This window comes from Geotrypetes seraphini, chromosome 6 (genome assembly GCF_902459505.1).
Source record: "Geotrypetes seraphini chromosome 6, aGeoSer1.1, whole genome shotgun sequence".
Classification (NCBI taxonomy): Eukaryota; Metazoa; Chordata; class Amphibia; order Gymnophiona; family Dermophiidae; genus Geotrypetes; species Geotrypetes seraphini.
Genome location: NC_047089.1, coordinates 248,558,311 through 248,577,105, shown reverse-complemented (window position 1 = coordinate 248,577,105; position 18,795 = coordinate 248,558,311). Strand labels below are relative to the sequence as shown.

The window sequence follows — 18,795 nt, the reverse complement described above, 5'->3', positions numbered from 1 at the left end:
AGGTCTTCAGATGCTTACGGAATGGTAGAAGGGGGCTCAAATTGCGGAGAGGGGAAGGGAGACTGTTCCAGAGCTGAGTGATTCTGAAAGGGAGGGAAGAGCCAAGTTTACCAACAAGGGAGATGCCTTTTAAGGAGGGGTAGGATAGTTTTAATTTTTGAGTGGATCTAGTGGAGGTTGGATTTGAGGAATTCCAGGACACTCTTATATCAAAGTGAATTTCCCCATAGGAAATAATGGAAACTCAGATGACTTGTTCCACAACCCAAAAACTTTAATACAAAATACTATACATACTTGTATTGCAAGACCTCACTCATTTAGAACAGTCACTACACTCCCACAGCATCAGAGAGAGAAGAACCATCGGCTCAGTTGTGATGATGTGACGCATGTATACTGTATGTACTCGTATTGCAAGACTTTGCTTGTTTAGAACAGTCACTATACTCTTGCAGTGTCAGAGAGAGAAGAACCATTGGCTCAGTTGTGATGTGTGTATACTGTTTGTACTTGTATTGCAAGACATTGCTGTCAGCATAGCTATCGCTACCATTCAGCATTTTTAGTTGGCATTACTTATGTCAGCGAAGGCCTATGGGGAATTATATCAATCTGACTCTGGCATGTGAATGCAGATAGACCCTGAGGGCAGGGAAACTGTTTTAAGTAGCCCTGATTGAATCAAGACTAGCTAAAAGGTGTTAATGTCTGATTAAGAGGGTGCTTAGGACAATGGGTCCAGGTGCACATATCAAGAAGATAGGCTGCTTGAATGGGACAAAGAAGCCAGAGACTAATCCCATCTCCATGCCTGCAAGTATCACACCCTCCTTTATCAATTAAATTAACCATTGTTTCAAACAGTTTACAAATTCTAAACAGAAAGATACTGGGACATACAATAATTTCTATATTCAGAATAAGATTCCAAGGTATAAAAGCCTCCTCTCTGCTCTATCAATCTATCTATCTATCTATCTCTTGGCTCTCTTGTCCTTTCTTTCTTTCTCTCTCTCTCTGGCTCTCCCTAGAACTTCAGACTCCGTCTCTTTGTCTCTGAACTATGTAAGGCAGGGAAACTGCGTTGCTCTCTGCTTAATTGTAATGCTTATAAATATTGCTTTTCTGTAAGCCTATTTCTATAATATATTCTTTATGCAATCACCTCTGGCTGTGCCTCTTTGATTCTACTTCCTGGTGAATCTTCAGTGAGGGAACTGAACCTGGGACTGGGCGTTTGTCAGGGCGCCTCTCACTTAACCCCTACACCTAATATTGTGGGGGCCACTAACAAACCTGACATTTTGGGGGCTTGTCTCGGTCCTTCCTGATGATTTGGGTAAGTAGAATTCAGTTGTTGTTTTTTAATGTATAGACAGAGATAGAAATCAAAAGACCTTGGAAAACCCTTAGATTGATTGTACGTTAGACTGGATGACACACTGTTGAAAAGTTCCAGTAATATTGTGGGGTTTATACTTGGTGAGATTTTATTTATCAATAGACTTTGTATTTTTGAATGATAGACAGATTAAGATAGAAATCAAAAGTCCTTCTGGAACCCTTACATTGTTTTAGACTGGATGACACACTTGTGAAAAGTTTCAGTAATATTTTGGGTTTTATATTTGGTGAGATTTTACTATCAAAAGTCTTTGTAGTGTTACCTGTGCCAGTTTGCATTCTATGATTTGCTATTATATGCTTGCTAGGGTGTTGCATGTAAGAATATTTGAGCTGCTCTGAAGAAAAGCAGGGTTCTAAGTGAAAACAGTCACTCAATTAAGACACGCCACATCTGTACAATTGCATGTATATAAAGTTAATCAAGTTAAAATTTAATAAAATGTTTTGCTTGTCTTGCAAAACACTTGCAAACCAAGTTACTTGCAATCCACGGTTTTACTGTATTTCTGCAATTGAAAAGTTGAAGCAATAAGTTGTTGGAATCTCGATTGCTTACAGGATGGAATATACTTTTGGAAAAAATGCAAGCTGTTTGACCAAATATTTCAGGTAAAATGAAAATTGGAAATTATAATTACTAGCTCTGTTGGAATTGCATTCTGGTAAAGACCTTACCAAACTTGTCCATTTCTCTACCTTCTCTGCCAGGAGGTACAGATGCATAGACACTAGCACCCAACGATTTCTTCTTTAGAGTGGATTCAACCACTAAAGATTCATGAAGGAGCTGTAGTTTAGCAAAACCTGGAATAGGAACCACCCTATACAAAGAATCCAGTTTTTTAGGAGCCACCAGAGAGAGGAGTCTCGAGGTTCTTATAGAGATAGTCTCTCATAAAATGTCATGGAGCAGGCGCTTCAGCAGGTCTTTAGGAGGCTGGTCATAATCCAAAGCCTCCAAAAACTCCTTTCTATGCTTGGAATCCGCTTTTAGCAGGATGGAAAGATCCTCAGACATCTGGCAGAGAAATTTAGAAAAAGAAGACCGCTCAGAAAAAGCAGCAGGTCTTTGAGGCGATTGTTGAGGTGAATCTGAACCAGAAGAGTCCTCATCTGCTTTAGAGAATGGTTCCTGTTCTGAGTCTCCAAATAAATACGAATCCTGTATGGAATAAGAACGGTGTCGGTGTCAAAGCTTCAAGATGCTTGGTCTTATGAGAGTGCTTCTGGTACTGCACCAGAGTAACCTCTCTCGATGTTTGAGTCGAGGATTGGTGCCGTGGAGATGGATCAATCAACTCCCGTGTCGATGGTCTCCGCACCAGTGGGGCATCAGATTGAGGTGTGGTCTGTCGTCCGATGCTCAGACTGAACCGCCTGGAACATCGTGTCGACGTGGCCTGGATAGTCGGTGTTGACAAGACCATAATTTGAGTCGGCACTTAACATTTGAAAATGCTCACCCAATTCTTCCTGAAGCAAATTGTTGATCTTTTTGCTTGAGGGAGAGTACCAGTACCGCAGGATTTCTTGCCAATACCACTGGTGCAGCGCTCCAATCTGGTGATTAGGAGGCAGATGTCGAGGCACTCACCAAAATCAGGACCAGGCGTTTACGGAACTTTTTCAAAGTCGGCATGACTTGACTCAATGTCACTTTGGCCCAAGTCCCAGATGAGGTAGGGGAAAACCGGCTTACCCACTGGAAGTTGTGACACCGATGTTTTTTCCGGTGTCAAAGAGTGTGGCACTGCCTTGGTTGGTGCCTGCAAACAAATGTTGTTGTGGACGAATGTGGTTTTTCAAAGTCCTTTTTTTGAAGTGATGAACGAGTACAGGTTTCTGGACGGTGCTCGGGCCCTAGACAATGGAGACACCAGCGATGTGGGTTAGTCACAGAAATGAGCTGAGCACAACGACTGCACTTCTTGAATCCCATCTGCAGGTGTGACATCGATGGGAAGACCGCCTCAGCAAAATTAAATAAATAATAGATTTTTCCCCCCCCCCAAAAGTAACTTGAACAAATATAAAAGAATAAAAGAACACGAAAATTATTAAAAAGTCACTGACGCGAGAACGGAAAGGCAAAAAAGTTTTCAACGGCCGTTGAAACGCATCTTCTTAGCTCCGCGGAAACTAAGAAACTGCACCTATGTCAGGCAGGAAGGCACTCGCACAGGCACAGTCTGATCACGAACTTTCTAAAACTTAAAGTTGCGATTCACTTTTCAAGTGTCCATACCGGGGCTCCGTCGATGACATCATCCATGTGTGAGAATATGCTGCCTGCTTGTCCTGGGATAAGATCTTGTACTGTGCTGGTTTATTACATAAGAGTTGTGTTTGATTTATCCTGTACAATAAAAACTTGTATTGAAAATTTTGCACTGTAACTATGGCAAATTGTAACCTGTAAACTATATATTATGTATATTGGTATTAGATCCCTAGTATGTTGTTAGGATAAAAACTTGTATTGAAAAAGCTTGCACTGTAATTATGACAAATTGTAACCTGTTAACTGTATATTATGTATGAGATGTGATCAAAAAAATACACTGAATGCTTAAAGAAAAAAATTACTGCAGTAAGACACATTGCCATTACTCCCCCTCAAAATACTCCCTCTCGTTTTGAACACACTTATCCCATCGTTCCTGCCATTTTCTGAAGCAGTTCTGGAAGCCCTCTTTTGTGAGTTTCTTTAGTTGCACTGTCGTGACTACCTCGATGTCCTGAATCTATTCAAAACAGTTACCTTTCATGGTCATTTTGACTTTGGGGAAGAGCCAGAAGTCGCACAGTGCCAGATCCAGTGAAAAGGTGGATGAGGCCACACTGTAATGTTTTTATTTGACAGAAATTGTTATACCAGAAGCAAGTGTGACATGGAGCACTGTCATGATGGGAGGATGAAACTATTTGCCCATTTCTCAAGTCAAACTCACTCACCTCAGTTCAAATCTGTTGTTAAAATGTTTTGAACAGAATCATAAGAGATGTTCAGATCCTCAGAAATTTTCCTTATAGTCAATCACATGTTTAATCGAATCATTTCGCTTACTCTTTCAACATACTCTTGGGTTTTTGATGTTGAAGGACATCCCGATCTCTCATCTTCAATTTTTATGCATAAAAATAGCACAGAGGGCTAAACTGATAAGGGAAACTTACCACTTAGATGCTACGTGGCTGGGAGCCAAATTAAAAAAGGAGGCAGCACGCCATTGGCAAAAACATTTAAGCCCAAGCGAAAGAGACTGATGACGTCAGATCACATTTGATGATATAAAAAATTGGAGACTACAAAAAATGGATTGACAAAGTACAAATGTTTGATGAAACAAATAAATTAGTATACAAAATACAATTTAGAAAAGTACTATGAAAAAGGAGGAGGTATCATGAAACAACTTAGTTTTTACACTTCCCCCTCCGTATTCGCAAATAATATTCTGGCTGGTTCTGCCCTTATCCTCCAGCTATTTTTAGCCCTGTAAGCCCCCCCCCCCCTTAAGCCTTACCTGGTGATCTTGTGGGTTTTCAGGCAGGAGCGATCTTCCCACGCTCCTGCCCTGTGCAGATCGCTCACAGGAAATGGCTCAAGAGACAACAGGAGCTCAAGGCAGCCATTTCCTGTGAGCAATCTGCATGGGGCAGGAGCATGAGAAGATCGCTCCTGCCTGAAAACCCGCTAGACCACCAGGTAAGGCTTAAGGGGGGGGCTTTCAGGGCTAAAAATAGCCGGGGGGAAGCGGGGGATAAGGGCAGAACCAGCCAGAATATTATTTGCGGTTTTTCCATATTTGCGGGCTGGCTCTGCCCCTAACCCCCGCGAATACGGAGGGGGAAGTGTACCAGAACACAAAAAATGAAGAAGAAAAAAAACCACCAAAAAACTATTGGTAAAAATTGAGCACAAGAAATAGTGTACTGATATGACTGGAACCCCGATGTAGAGGCATTGATATATGGTAGAAAAACTTAATATAAAAATGCTTGTGTTTCAGATAGTCCAAATGCCCAACACATTAAAATTTACAAATAAACTGGAATAAAGGGGGGAAAAGGGGGGGGGAACTCTACGTCCCGTATGTCTAGAAAATTAGATGCACAAAATGCAAAGTAACAAGGTGGACAGTTAGAAAACAAAAAGAAAGTGCCCTGTTTCTTTACCCATTACAAGGCAATGAAAGGTCCTTTTACCAGTTTTAGGTCCCATGTTTCGTTTGCTCCATTTCATATTTGGACTTTCTGAAACACAAGTATTTTAAATACTAGGGTATTTCTACTATAAATCAATGCCTCGAAATCGGTTTGCCTTATCTTTCTTAAATAATACAGGTTTCCAATCATGCCAGTACACTAGTACTTGTGCTCAATTTTTACCAATAAAATGGTATTTTAGGGTTTGTTTGGGTTTTTTTTTAATTTTCATGTTCTGGTATACCAAGACATTTCATACCTCCCCCTTTTTTCATAGTACTTTTCTAAATTATATTTTGTATACTAATATATTTGTTCCATCAAGACACATTTGCGCTGTATCAATCCACTAGAAATTGGCATACCCCAGGGCTCTGTCTTAGGACCTCTTCCCTCGGTGCCCTCATCTCCTCCCATGGCTTCCAGTATCACCTGCATGCTGATGACTCCCAGAGCTACCTCTCTACACCTGAAATTATACCTAAGATCCAAGAAAAAGTCAAAAGAACATAAGAATTGCCGCTGCTGGGTCAGACCAGTGGTCCATCGCGCCCAGCAGTCTGCTCCCACGGCGGCCCTTAGGTCAAAGACCAGTACCCTCCGAGTCTAGCCTTACCTGCGTACGTTCTGGTTCAGTCTCTGCTTGTTTGGCTGACATTGATGCCTGGATGGCCTTGCCATCATCTGAAACTAAAAATGTCCAAGACTGAGCTATTCCTCTTTCCTCCTAAACTCTCTGCTCCTTCTCCATCTCAATTAATACTGTCATTGTTCCGTCTCCTCTGCTCACAACCTTGGAGTGGTCTTCGATTCCGACCTCTCATTTTCTATGCATATCTAACGAGCTACTAAGACCTGTCGCATCTATCCCTTCAAAATCACCAAAATTCGCCCCTCCCTCTTTGAGCACACTACCCAGACCTTTGTCCATGCTCTCATAACCTCACGCTTAGATTACTGCACTCTACTCCTGTCTCCTGCAGTGTCACCTCTCCCCCTTGCAATCTGTGCAAACCTCTGCTGCTCGACTCATCTTCTACCAACCTCACTATGCTCATGTCACCCCTCCCAAAGCACTTCACTGACTTCCTATCTACCTTCGCATACAATTCAAGATCTTATTGCAGACCTACAAGTGTTCATTCTGCTGCCCCTCAATATCTGTCCTTGCTTCTCTCTCCGTTCCTCAGATAAGCTGCTCTTAGCTTTAGCCTTCTCCTCCACTGCCAATTCAAGACTTTGTTCCTTTCATCTAGCTGCCCCCTATGCTGGAATAAATTACCCGAGTTTGTCCGTCAAGCCCCTTCCCGTTTTTAAAAGCAGACTGAAAACCCACCTTTTTGATATAGCCTTCAATCCTTAACCCTACTCCTCTGCCCTCCAACCTAGCCAACTGATTAACTATTCCCCTTAATTGTATCCATGACATCCTGTTTGTCTGTCTTAGCTGTTTAGATAGTAAGTTCTTTCGAGCAGGGACTGTTTTCTCCTTCTTTGTGACTCTGTGCAGGGCTGCGTGCGTCTGGTAGTTCTATAGAAATAAGTAATAGTAGTAGTATAATAATAGTGTCTGTTTTTTCACGTCATCAAACATGATCCGACATCAAAGTCTTCCTCGCTTGGGCTTAAATGCTTTTGCTTAGGGCGTGTTGCCTCCTTTTTTAATGCGGCTCCCAGCCATGTAGCATTTGAGCGTTAAGATTTACCTTCTCAGTTTAGTCTTCTCTGCTATTTTTATGCATAAAAGTTCTCTCGTTGAACCGCAAGTTTTAAGTGCGATACATGCATTTTATTGTTGTGTTGGCAAAGCGTTTGAAAATCCTTTTTTCCTTGTTTTTACAGAGTTGGCTTTTATTACTGTTTGCCTTTCATGTTTTGTGGAACTAAGGTATTTATAAAATACAAAAATACAAAAAAATGCTTCTCCACTCTTTGGAAACTGAAAACCATAAAAAAATATTTCGACCCTCTATCCTTCAGATTATTGGTACAGTCGCTGATTCTATCCACCCTGGACTATTGTAACATCATCTACTTGGGGATACCTAAAAAAACCGTAAGAAAACTGCGAATACTTCAAAACACGGCCGTCCGCTTAATATTCGGACTAAAGAAAAGTGATCACGTTAGATCCTTCTACAAACGGCTGCACTGGTTACCAATCGAAGAAAGAATTCTATTCAAATTCTCCTGCTTTTGCTATAAATTAATCTGGGGAATGGCCAACTACCTTCTATCTCACTTCGAATTCTACTCCCCCATTAGATCTACCAGAAACCACAACCTGTTTGCATACCCGGAAATCGCTGGCTGCAGATATCGAACCTTCCTGGACAGAACTTTCAAGTTTCAAGCTGGTAGACAGCAATCATGGCTAGGCTATTTCATCGATACCGCTAAGCTGACCTACAGCATCTTCCAGAAAAAAATTAAAGACCACTTTGTTTAAGAAATTCTTGTCCTAGCCAGACACTCTCCTGCGAACATAACTTCCAAACCTTACCCTGAATTTCTTCCTCACACGAGGTATCCACATTCCCTGTCTGCTAAAATTCCCTCTTCATAATTGTATCCTGATACTCGCTGGTGTCCGACTACTTTCAATGTAAAATTTAAAATAGTTAATTTCTTATAATTCAACCTATGTATAATTTCCCTTTCAATCACCTTGCATTCATCTACTGTAATTCGCTGATTGTACAGCTCTTCTTCTTTGTGAACCGCCTAGAAGTCGCAAGATTATGGTGATATAGAAAAATAAAGTTATTATTATTATTATTATAATAACCGTTGGACCAATATATATATGTTTGTTAGTTTTTACTTTGATCTATGAGTTCTCCACAGAGGTTGCTTTTCTCTCTTCCTTCATCACTAGCAGCATGCTTTTCTTCTGGCTTACCAATGGTACTGCTGCTCCGGTCCATGTTTTTATCCTTCTAGTTTGCCTGTTTGGTTTCTATCACCATTGGTATACTCCATATTTGGCACATGAAACTTATGTGTTCCTCAAGTCAATTGACTTATAACAATCCTCACATATTTCGTCCTTCAGTACCACTTTGATTTTCTTGAACGTCATCTACTGGGTATGTATTTTTTTATTTTGCTCTTTTTAACTTGATGCTGATTTTAGGGGGAGGGTGGATTTGGGATGTAATTTAATACAATATGTGAGAATATGTTGTATAATATAGTATATTATATTTTTTTGAGAATGTGATGAAGGGTGGGTGGATGAGGATTTTACACTATTAGATTTTATGTGTTAGATATTATATTGCTATATGGAAATTACTTGTGTGATTTATTTTTGTGCACTTATTGTTTGATTTGAAAATGAATAAAGTTTAAAAAAAAAAAGAAAGCTGTTTCATTATGTTTTATCCTGTATTAAAATATCATTTTTGCTCTCTTATTATCATTTCTTTAAGTAATGGTTTAATATTTCCTTAATGTAAATCATCTTTTATTCTACTCTTTTTATGAATATCACAAATATGATTTTTGATCATCTTTACGCAGTATATGGTTCCTTGAAATACCGCTTTTGTTGATTTGTAGTTACCTTTACATTCCACTAGTACGACACATTTTGTTATTCATTAATTTATGTTTTGCTAGCATTCTTAATCACTGCATTTTATACTAAAGTATCAAAGAAAATAAAGAAAAATTTTCTGTTATTTATGATACTTTAGTATAATATTATTGTTATGTTTATATTTGTACCTTTTAGATCGACTATCATCACCCCTGAAGCAGGTTTCTGTTCCCAATCCGAAACACAGACCGTGTCAGGTCTAGAAAGACATATAAGACTGATATAGCACAGTTACTTACCGTAATAGGTGTTATCAAGGGACAGAAGGCAGATATTCTCAACATGTGGGTGACGTCATCCACGGAGCCCCGACGCAGACAGCTTTTCAAGCAAACTTGATTGAAGATCTCAAGTTTGCTAGTACTGCACCACGCATGTGCATGCCTTTCCGCTCAGCTAGAGGGCGCGTCTCCTCAACGTGGTCTTCAGTTCAGATAGCTAGCAAAGAAGCCAACCCGGGGAGGTGGGAGGGTTGCGAGAATATCAGCCTGCTGTCCCTGGATAACACCCGTTACAGTAAGTAACTGTGCTTTATCCCAGGACACGCAGGCAGAATATTCTCTACATGTGGGTGACCTCCAAGCTAACTAGGAAGGGACGGTGGGAAAGTTAGCAATTTAGGAGAACAGATTACGCAAAACCGACTGGCCAAACCGGCCGTCGCGCCTGGAAAAGGCATCCAGACAATAATGAGAGGTGAAAGTATGAACCGAGGACCAAGTGGCAGCCTTGCAGATCTCCTCAATAGGCGTAGACCTGAGGAAAGCAACAGACGCCGCCATCGCTCTGACCTTGTGCCCCGTGACCCGACCCTTCAGCGGGAGACCAGCTTGAGCTTGTCTGATGATGTAGTCACCCACGACAATTGCTGTCCTCTCTATCTTCTCCTGATTCTCCAGCCTCAGGTCTGTGTCCCTGGTGTATGTCCATCTCTCCTGTCGCAGCTCCGTATCCTTCGTTCTCGCTACTGTATCACCCATTTTTTCCTGGTGGTTGTCTGTCGGGTGGTCCACACTCTCTGTAGGTGTCTTTCGGCAGTTCCACTGTTGCTGGTGATTTTCCACGGCCTCCCTGTATGCCTCCTCTATGAACTTCTCCAACTCTCGGACTTCTTCTTCGATGGTGTCTTCTGTCTTGATCTCTGCTTCTTCTGTCTGGACGTTCTCTGCATCTCTGTCTCCCTCCTCCCCTGCTTGAGGTGCCTCCAATTCCAATATTCTGCCCTCCAGGAGTCTGACTTGTCTCTTCAGGTCTCCAGTTCTCTGCATCGGGCGCATAAGTAAGACCGCCTCCCAGAGCGGAGGTAATCATACATATGCCAGATGATGCAGCAAACTGGGTAGCTCAACATCTTGCTTCCGTCTGCTGCTTCCATTGCTGTCTGCCTGCCGGTCTGCTGCGGATGCCTTCTGGGTCTGCTGTGGTTGGGCCTGCTCTTTTATCTGCTTTTTTCTCTCTCTGTAGCTGCTTTTCTCCTGCTCAGATCAACTCTGCTCCGTTGGCCCTTCCCCTTTTAAGGCGGAGCTTCGGTGGTGGACGTCAGGGGTGGGTGGGTGGAGCTAACTCTCACCGATTCCCCTCTTGGTCTCCTGCCTCTGTTTCTCTCCTGCTGTTTTATCTGCTTTCCCCCCCCCCTCCCTTTGGCTTCTCTTTCCCTCTGCCTCTCTCTGTAACTGCTTTTCTCCTGCTCTCTCTGCTGGAAGGATACCCTCTTGGGGCCTGGTCCGGAGACGGTGTCCGGAAGAGCAGGGAATACCCCTCTCTGATGATGGAGAGGACCCAATCGTCCGCCGTCAGCACTTCCCAGCGGGGATAAAAGGTCCGGAGACGGCCCCCTATAGGCAGAGGAGAAGGTTCGAGGACGGAGGGGGCCGGCCCGCTCCCACCCAGACAGTCAAAAGGACGGCGCAGGCTGAGCTGCCACTGGGGCCTGAGGCTTTTGAGGGGATCGCTGCTGCTGCTGCTGCTGACGCCAGAGGCGGAGGTCTCGAAAACGCCGGCGTCGATTTCTGGGGATAGTGCCAGGGAGGCAACTTGTAGGACTTGGGAGGATTTGGTTTCGCCTTGGGTCAGACCAAGGAGACAAAGGAGAGCTCATGCTCGGAGAGGCGTTTAGTGGCCGCCTCGATAGAGTCAAAGAGTTCGTTGCCCAAGCAAGGGAGATTTGCCAGCCGATCCTGCAGATTCGGATCCATATCGACTATGTGGAGCCAAGTCAGGTGGCGCATGGCTACCATGAAGGCGGAGACTCTGGAGGAGAGTTCAATGGCATCATTTGTCGCCTGAAACATATAAAGCCAAATCTGCGACAGCGTATCCAGGAGCCGGCGAAACTCCGCCTGGTGATGGACCGGCAAATCATCCAGGAAGGAGGGCAGAGTCTTAATGCACTTCTTAAGATAGAAAGTGAACGTAAAATTGTAGTTCAGGACCCTGTTCGCCATCATCGAGTTCTGATATAGGCGCCTGCCAAACTTATCCATAGTCCGGCCCTCTCAGCCCGGCGGGACAGCCGCGTAGACACGGGAAGGATTGGACTTCTTCAGGGTAGATTCCACCACCAGAGACTGGTGGAAGAGTTGAGCCTTTTCAAACCCCTTACAGAGGACGGTCAGGTACCGGGATTCCATTTTGGACGGAATGGCCGGGATAGCATAAGGCGTCTCTAAATTCCGGAAGAAAATCTGCTGTAAAACCGGATTCAAAAGGAGACAAAGGGATTCCTTCGGCGGATAAAGGAGCTCCATCTCCTCCAAATATTCCCGGGTGTACCTGGAATCAGATTGGAGGTCCAACTGCAGCGCCTTGCCCATGTCCACCACAAACCTGGTGAAGGACGACGGCCTACCCGCGGAAGGGCCCTCCAGGAGGGAAGCTGAGCAAGACTTTGGGGCAGCCGAAAATGAGGGGGCAGCCTCTCTTGAATACTGCGCTGGCACATCAGTGTCCACTAGCACGGACGTCAAGGAGGCCCCACTAAAATAACGAGGGGGGGGGTCGACGACAGCTTGCATTTAGCAACCCGGGCAGGTGAGGACCTGGGAGTCCGAGGAACAGAGATCCAAGGAGCCTGCCCCGGTAAGCCCCGGGAAGAAGAAACCCGCTGACATGGAAAGGAGGAGGGGGTTCTCGATCTCAGGGCCACACGGTCCGGGGACCGAGACGGCACAGGAGAGCGGAGGAGAGTAGGGTCCAACCGCACGAGGCTGAACGGACCCCATAGTGCGAGGGCCTGGCGATCTGCCCCGTTTCGGGGAAGAATCCCGGGGCCGCTTCACAGACCGCTGCCTCGAGGGAGAGAGACACCTCGACTGGTACTTCGCACAAGGACGGGCAGCGGGAGAAATACGCCTCAAGGGAACAGGCAAGGAATCACTCGAGGAGAGGTGTCGAGACCGACGCTTTCTGCCTCGAGGGCCCTCGGCGCGACGCTCAGGCTGGTACACAATGGGCGAGGTCAAGGCTGGGGCAAGCTGGGCCAAAGCCGAGGAGATCTGCATGGTTAGAATAGCCTTTAGCATATCCTCGAACATCGGCATCGAGACCAAGGGATTCAGACATACGGACGCCCCCATGCACTCCAATGAGGGCGACCTCGAGGTAGAGTATTCCCATAAAGTGGAGGCATGTTTGGGAGGAGGTCTTGTCGAGGCCAGCAGGACTACACTCACTGCCTGGGAGGCCAGAGACTCCGAGGATGGCTTCTTCAGTAGCTGAGCTGAACCTGAAGGAGGAAGAGGAGACTTACCCGAGGTCGAGGTCTTCGAAGCTGGAGCCCCCGAGTGCTTCGAGGTCAAGGGGGACTTGCTTGGGACCGAGGTCTTCGAGGCTGACGTCGAGACCGAGGCCGGGGTCGAGGTGGGACCTGCTTCCATGGTGAAGAGGTCCAGAATTTTGGCCTGACACCGACGGAGAGCCTGAGGTTGAAGGGTGGCACAGCGAGGGCAAGAGTCCGTAGGGTGATCAACCCCCAGGCAAAGGATACACCAACGGTGCGGGTCTGTGATGGAAATAACCCAACCACACTGTGTACACTTCTTGAACCCGATGAGAGGCCGGGACATAGGGCAGAGAGAACAAGCCGCGGCCACACGAGGCCGCGCAGCCACCGAAGAACCGGGAGTCCCCGGTTGCAGATCGATGGAGGAAAAAATGAAAATCTATGTTCTTTATATATATTTTTTTTGGTTTGGAAAAACAAAGAAAACAAGAAATGCAGCGCACAGCAACTTCTGACTGGAAAAACAAAGAAACGAAGCCGCGGTGCAAGAAAGGTACTTAGGATCGCAGAGAAGAGAGACAGGGCTTTCTGGCTCCGCAGAAAACTAAGAACTGAAGATCACGTTGAGGAGACGCGCCCTCCAGCTGAGCGGGAAGGCACGAACATGCGCGGTGCAGTACCAGCAAACTTGAGATCTTCAATCATGTTTGCTTGAAAAGCAGTCCGCGTCGGGGCTCCATGGATGACGTCACCCACATGTCGAGAATAAGCTGCCTGCTTGTCCTGGGATAAACCATTTTATATGTTTTAACAAATGTTTTAAATTCTGTTTTTATGATTGTGTAGAATAAACTCTGTATCATCACAGGTTGATGTGTTTAGTTCCTTCCCCACTTCTGTTTTGCTGACCACAATTGAATGCAATACTCAAGATGAGGTCTCATCATAACGCGATACAGAGGCATTATAATATACCATGTAAACGAGGTAATTTGTCATTCTTTACCTTGTCAAACTGGGGAGCATATAATGGGCTTTAAAAGTTCAGAGATAAAGATATTATTGTGTGATTATGAATAGTTCCTACCTGAAAAAAAACCCCAGAGTTCTTTTAATACCAGTTTGTACGCTGTCTTGTACCGGAGAAGTTTAGCAGTATATCAAGTTTTAACACAACATTAAAAAACTAGGGGGGAAAATACCCCAGGTAGCTACTAAAACTGACTTGGAGGCCCTGAGTACAAGAGAAAACACTCAACCAGAAAATAAAGAGTTAACTAATTTACATTTTCTTATAAAAACTAAGGAAAAACATATTTTAACTCAAATTTTAGTGAGCAACGGAAGTTCAAAGCAGTTTTGTATTTTCTCCAAAAACCCATGGAGTTAAAAAGAAATATCAAAACAAAACCACCATCATCAAAATAGATAACTCTTGGACTGATGGAGTCCCATGAAAATTAAAGATTTTTTTTTATAGTAGTAACTAAAGGATGCAGTCAACAAATGTTTTGTCAAGGGAGAATACCTGAAAAAGGTATTAACATTTTATATACATATTAATACACATGTTCCACCTTTCCAGAGTAAGCTCAAGGCAGATTACAACAATTCAGTTACTAAAGTCACTGCCCCCAAAAGTGTTAAAATAAGTGGGTACCTAAGAAACCAGAAGAAAAATGATGTTCCCCAACATCATAAACACTATCAAGGACAGAACTGGGATTTGAACATTAGCTTCCCTAAGACTAGGCCACGCCAGCATAGTGTAAACAACATTTTATGTCCACATGGGTGCTTGGCTCGCTCACCTCAAAAAGGACTCCTGTTGCTGCAAGCAGCAGACATTGTGTGCTGTCATCCACACATCCATCCTACTGAGAGATGCCACAGATTACTGTGTTGCCTCCAGAATAAAATATATACAACTAGTATCAGCAAAGCAAGACAGCTCAGGACTCATTTAGTTCACACACACATCAGCCAGGTGCCATATTGCAGTCTTAACACCCTCCTACCACATAAAGGGAATTCACAAACTGTAATGAAATCATTGATTAAAATGTGCAAGCAGAGATGACCAGCTGCTATTACTAACCTGAGAACAACTATAATCTAAAATCTTAATGTGGGCACTCAAAGCTTGGTCCATGATATCTACAGGTACGTCATCACTATGTGCCAGATTCCAAAGAAGATTCAAAACTTTGTGTGCCATCACACCGTCCTTGTCATCTTCTGCAAGACGCCGTATTAGCTCCAGTAACTTCTCCCGCTGCTTTTTGCTTGCATTTGTCCAGCTTGCCTGTTTATAAAATATTAAATATAAAAAAAATTAATATAAACCCACATTATAGATTTTACACTCTTGCCTGCCAACTACATAATGTTCACCAGAAAAATGTGACTATGTAGTGTCATGACATTATTATTTCATTTTATTTCTACTGTACATACAAATGCAGGATTTTAGTGTTTTCTGTTTAAATCTGTTTATAAAAAAAATGAACAGGCATGCATGCATACATACAGATCTTACCCTTCAGGTTTCTACTTTTCCCTCCCTAATGTTTTTTCCATCTATGGTTCTTTTCTGTACTTTAAAGCATTGAATTGTAGTTCTATCCCTCCATTCCTTGTGTATTGATTAGTCTGTAAGTCTGTCGATCTAACCCATCATTTTTAAATTTTAAATGGTATGTCTAAATATATGTTTATATTTTTATTGCAACTCGCTTAGTAAATCTGAATAAGTGATTCATCAAATTAAAATAAAACTTGAAACTTGATCTACAGAAGATGAAGGCTCATATTCTATAAACAATCCCTTAACTTAGGCACAAGTATGCACCCTATCAGTGCCTAAGTTAAGAGGGAAACACCCTTTAAGAGTTCTTTTAAAATATTTCCAGGTGCCAGAATCACGCCTCCGTAGGCCCCTACCAGTGCCCAACACCACTGTAGGTGTGGCTAACACTGGAAGTGGTGGTGGGCGTGATTCACATCAACGGTAGACGCCAGAAATGTAGGCCTTGAAAACCCTGGCCTACATTTCTGGCACCTAGTTTTACAAGAGGCGTGACTCTCTAAATGGCACTGTAATGTGACTTAACACACGATCAGCAACCACTTTTAAGGTGGCCACTGACAACAGCACCGTTTAGAGAATCCAAGTCAAAATGCCAAACAAAGTGGCTAAGATTCTCAATAAGCATATAATACAAAAAAGAAAAAAATTACAGATCTCATCTCCTTTAATCGTAACATGTACCATATAGTAGTTACTTACTGTAACAGGTGTTATCCAGGGACAGCATGCAGATATTCTCACATGTGGGTGACATCACTGACGGAACCCCGGTACGGACACTTTAAAAGTGCATCGCCACCTTAAGACTTTCAGAAAGTTTGCAATAGTCCGCACTGCGCATGCGCAAGTTCCTTCCCGCCCAATGTAGGTGAGCGGTCCATCAGTTAAGTAAGCCAGCTAAGAAGCCAATCTGGGGGGGTGGGTGGATTGTGAGAATATCTGCCTGCTGTCCCTGGATAACATATGTTACAAAGTAACTGAGCTTTATCCCAGGACAAGCAGGCCGCATATTCTCACCTGTGGGTGATCTCTAAGCTAACCAGAAAGGGATGATGAGTGTGTTGGCCTTTAGGAAAATAAATTTTGTAATACTGACTGACCAAAGTGTCCATCCTATCTGGAAAAAGATTCCAGACAGTAATGTGAGGTGAAAGTGTGAACCGAGGACCAGGTGACAGCTTTGAGATTTCCTCAATAGGGGTAGATCTAAGGAAAGCTACTGAAGTTGCCATAGCTCTAACTTTATGGGCTGTGACACGACTTATATAATATACTCTGAGATACTATATGTCAACAGTCCAAAGCACAATACGATTGAACAGGACTCCATACTCTACAGAATATACCGGAAGAATGATGTTTTTCTGCGATTACACTTTCATTTTTGCTAGTTATACAAACAGTATTCCACCATACATTAAACTTCACCTTGGATAAATCTTTCCATCAATGCAAAATGTTTTTGATAGCCAAAAACATTAAAATATTGAGCAAGAGAGCATTGGATTCAGACAGAGAATGTACAAGGCCCTGTAATTTTAAGAAGTAAAGGTTCATGAATATTTAATATAGCAGAGATGGTATTCCAAACCTTATCCCAATACACTGTTAGATGTGAACATTGATATATCATGTGAGGCAATGAACCCACAGATTTCCCACAGGACCAGCATAAATTTGAAATTTCACGCAAGAATTTAGAGAGTTTCCGTGGAGTCTAGTAGAACCAATGTAATAGAAAGTATACTGATTGGAGTACTGGAACCGATCAAATAGACTTAAATTCTCTGGTGTACATTTCCTGCACAAAATCATCATCTACAGAAATTTCCAGGTCAGGGTGCCAAGTACTCCATCAGCTTAGATAAAGACATAGGAGACGCTTGTCTCAGAAATGCGTACCATTTTGAGGCAACCCCTTTAAGAGGGGCAGTAGTAATAATTTGTTGAAGGAGATCAGGTTTAACTTTAGAAGATCTGGTATTCAAGCACCAACGCAATGTTTTTAGATGAAGCCATCTAAAATATTGGTTAGCTGGTAAACTATAATTATCGCATATTTCATTAAAAGACAGCCAACAATTATTACTAAGAAGATCCTGCAATGTCCATATCTTGTATTTTTGCCATATAGTCTAGTTCAGGGCAGTATTTTGGATTTTGAAGGTGTCATTATTCCATAGGGAGATCAGAGTGGTGCCTTTCCATTTCATCTTCATGACTGTCAAACTGCTGGAGTACCACATACTGTATGTTGAACGAAAGATACAATTAGCTTGTTGTTTTAGAGAAGATGTTGACAGGGTACGAGCAAGATTACCGTATTTTCACGCATATAACGCGCATGCGTGTATAACACGCATACGCGTATAGTGCGCAGGTCCAAAGCATGTCTGTAAAAAAAAAAAAAAAAAAATTTATATAGCATGCACACGCGTATACAGCGCATGCTGCTATAACCTCCTCCCACTCCCGCTTACTCTTCTGGCCTGCGAACTGGCATCCTCCCCCCCGCTCGTGTCACCCCCCCCTCCCCCGCGATCCTACAACCCCCCCCAGCACCGCAAAACATCTCTTACCCAACTGGGCACCAGCACCAGCACCAATGCACAGGACGTGCCAGTGCCCGAAGATCCTCCCTCGTTGGGCTGGGCTGGGCTGTGCAGTGCGAGGGAGATCCTCCTTCCTTCCCTGTGCCGGGCTGGACTGGGCTTTGAGTATTTGCGCATGCTCAAAGCCTTCTGGTCTCGCTCTCTCCGTGTCATTCTCTAATTCAGATGTTATATAAAGAATATCATCTGCATATGTGGAAAGTTTAATTTCACATTCCTTGTGTTTAAATCCACAAATATCAGATTGTGCTCTTATAGCCGCCAGTAGCGGTTCCAGCACTAAATTAAAAAGTAATGGAGAAAGCGGGCATCCTTGACAATTGCCCCTGGTGGGTTTAAAGGCATCTGAAAGGTGACCATTAATGGAGAATTTTGTTCTTGATAAATTGATCAGAGATGTTGAATTTACTTAGAGTGGCATAAAAAAGGGCCATTCCACTCTATTAAACACCTTTTCGGCATCAAGTCCTATTAGTGCAAGTTTCTGAGCGGAAGCTTGGCATACTACAATAACATTCAATAGTATGCGGGAGTTATTAGATGAGTATCTACCATTAATGAAGCCAGTTTGATCTGCAGAAATCAAGTGCAGTATGACTCGCTGTAATCTAGTAGCAAGTACCTTGGCGAAGATCTTAGCGTCCACATT

At 43.3% G+C, this 18,795-nt stretch overlaps 1 protein-coding gene across 4 annotated transcripts in view; it reads right to left on the bottom strand.

The window, feature by feature from the left end:
* The window catches only part of USP9X (ubiquitin specific peptidase 9 X-linked), a 589,740-nt gene that overhangs the window by 384,799 nt on the left and 186,146 nt on the right, over nt 1-18,795 (bottom strand). For 2 of the 4 annotated variants that reach the window (XM_033949377.1, XM_033949378.1), the window contains exons 12-13: nt 15,043-15,249; nt 14,756-14,818 (exon numbers count right to left, since the gene is read on the bottom strand). In XM_033949377.1, coding sequence (XP_033805268.1) covers nt 14,756-14,818; nt 15,043-15,249 — 270 coding nt within the window. The remainder of the gene's footprint in view (nt 1-14,755; nt 14,819-15,042; nt 15,250-18,795) is intronic. The other 2 variants (XM_033949379.1, XM_033949380.1) reach the window with 1 other exon arrangement.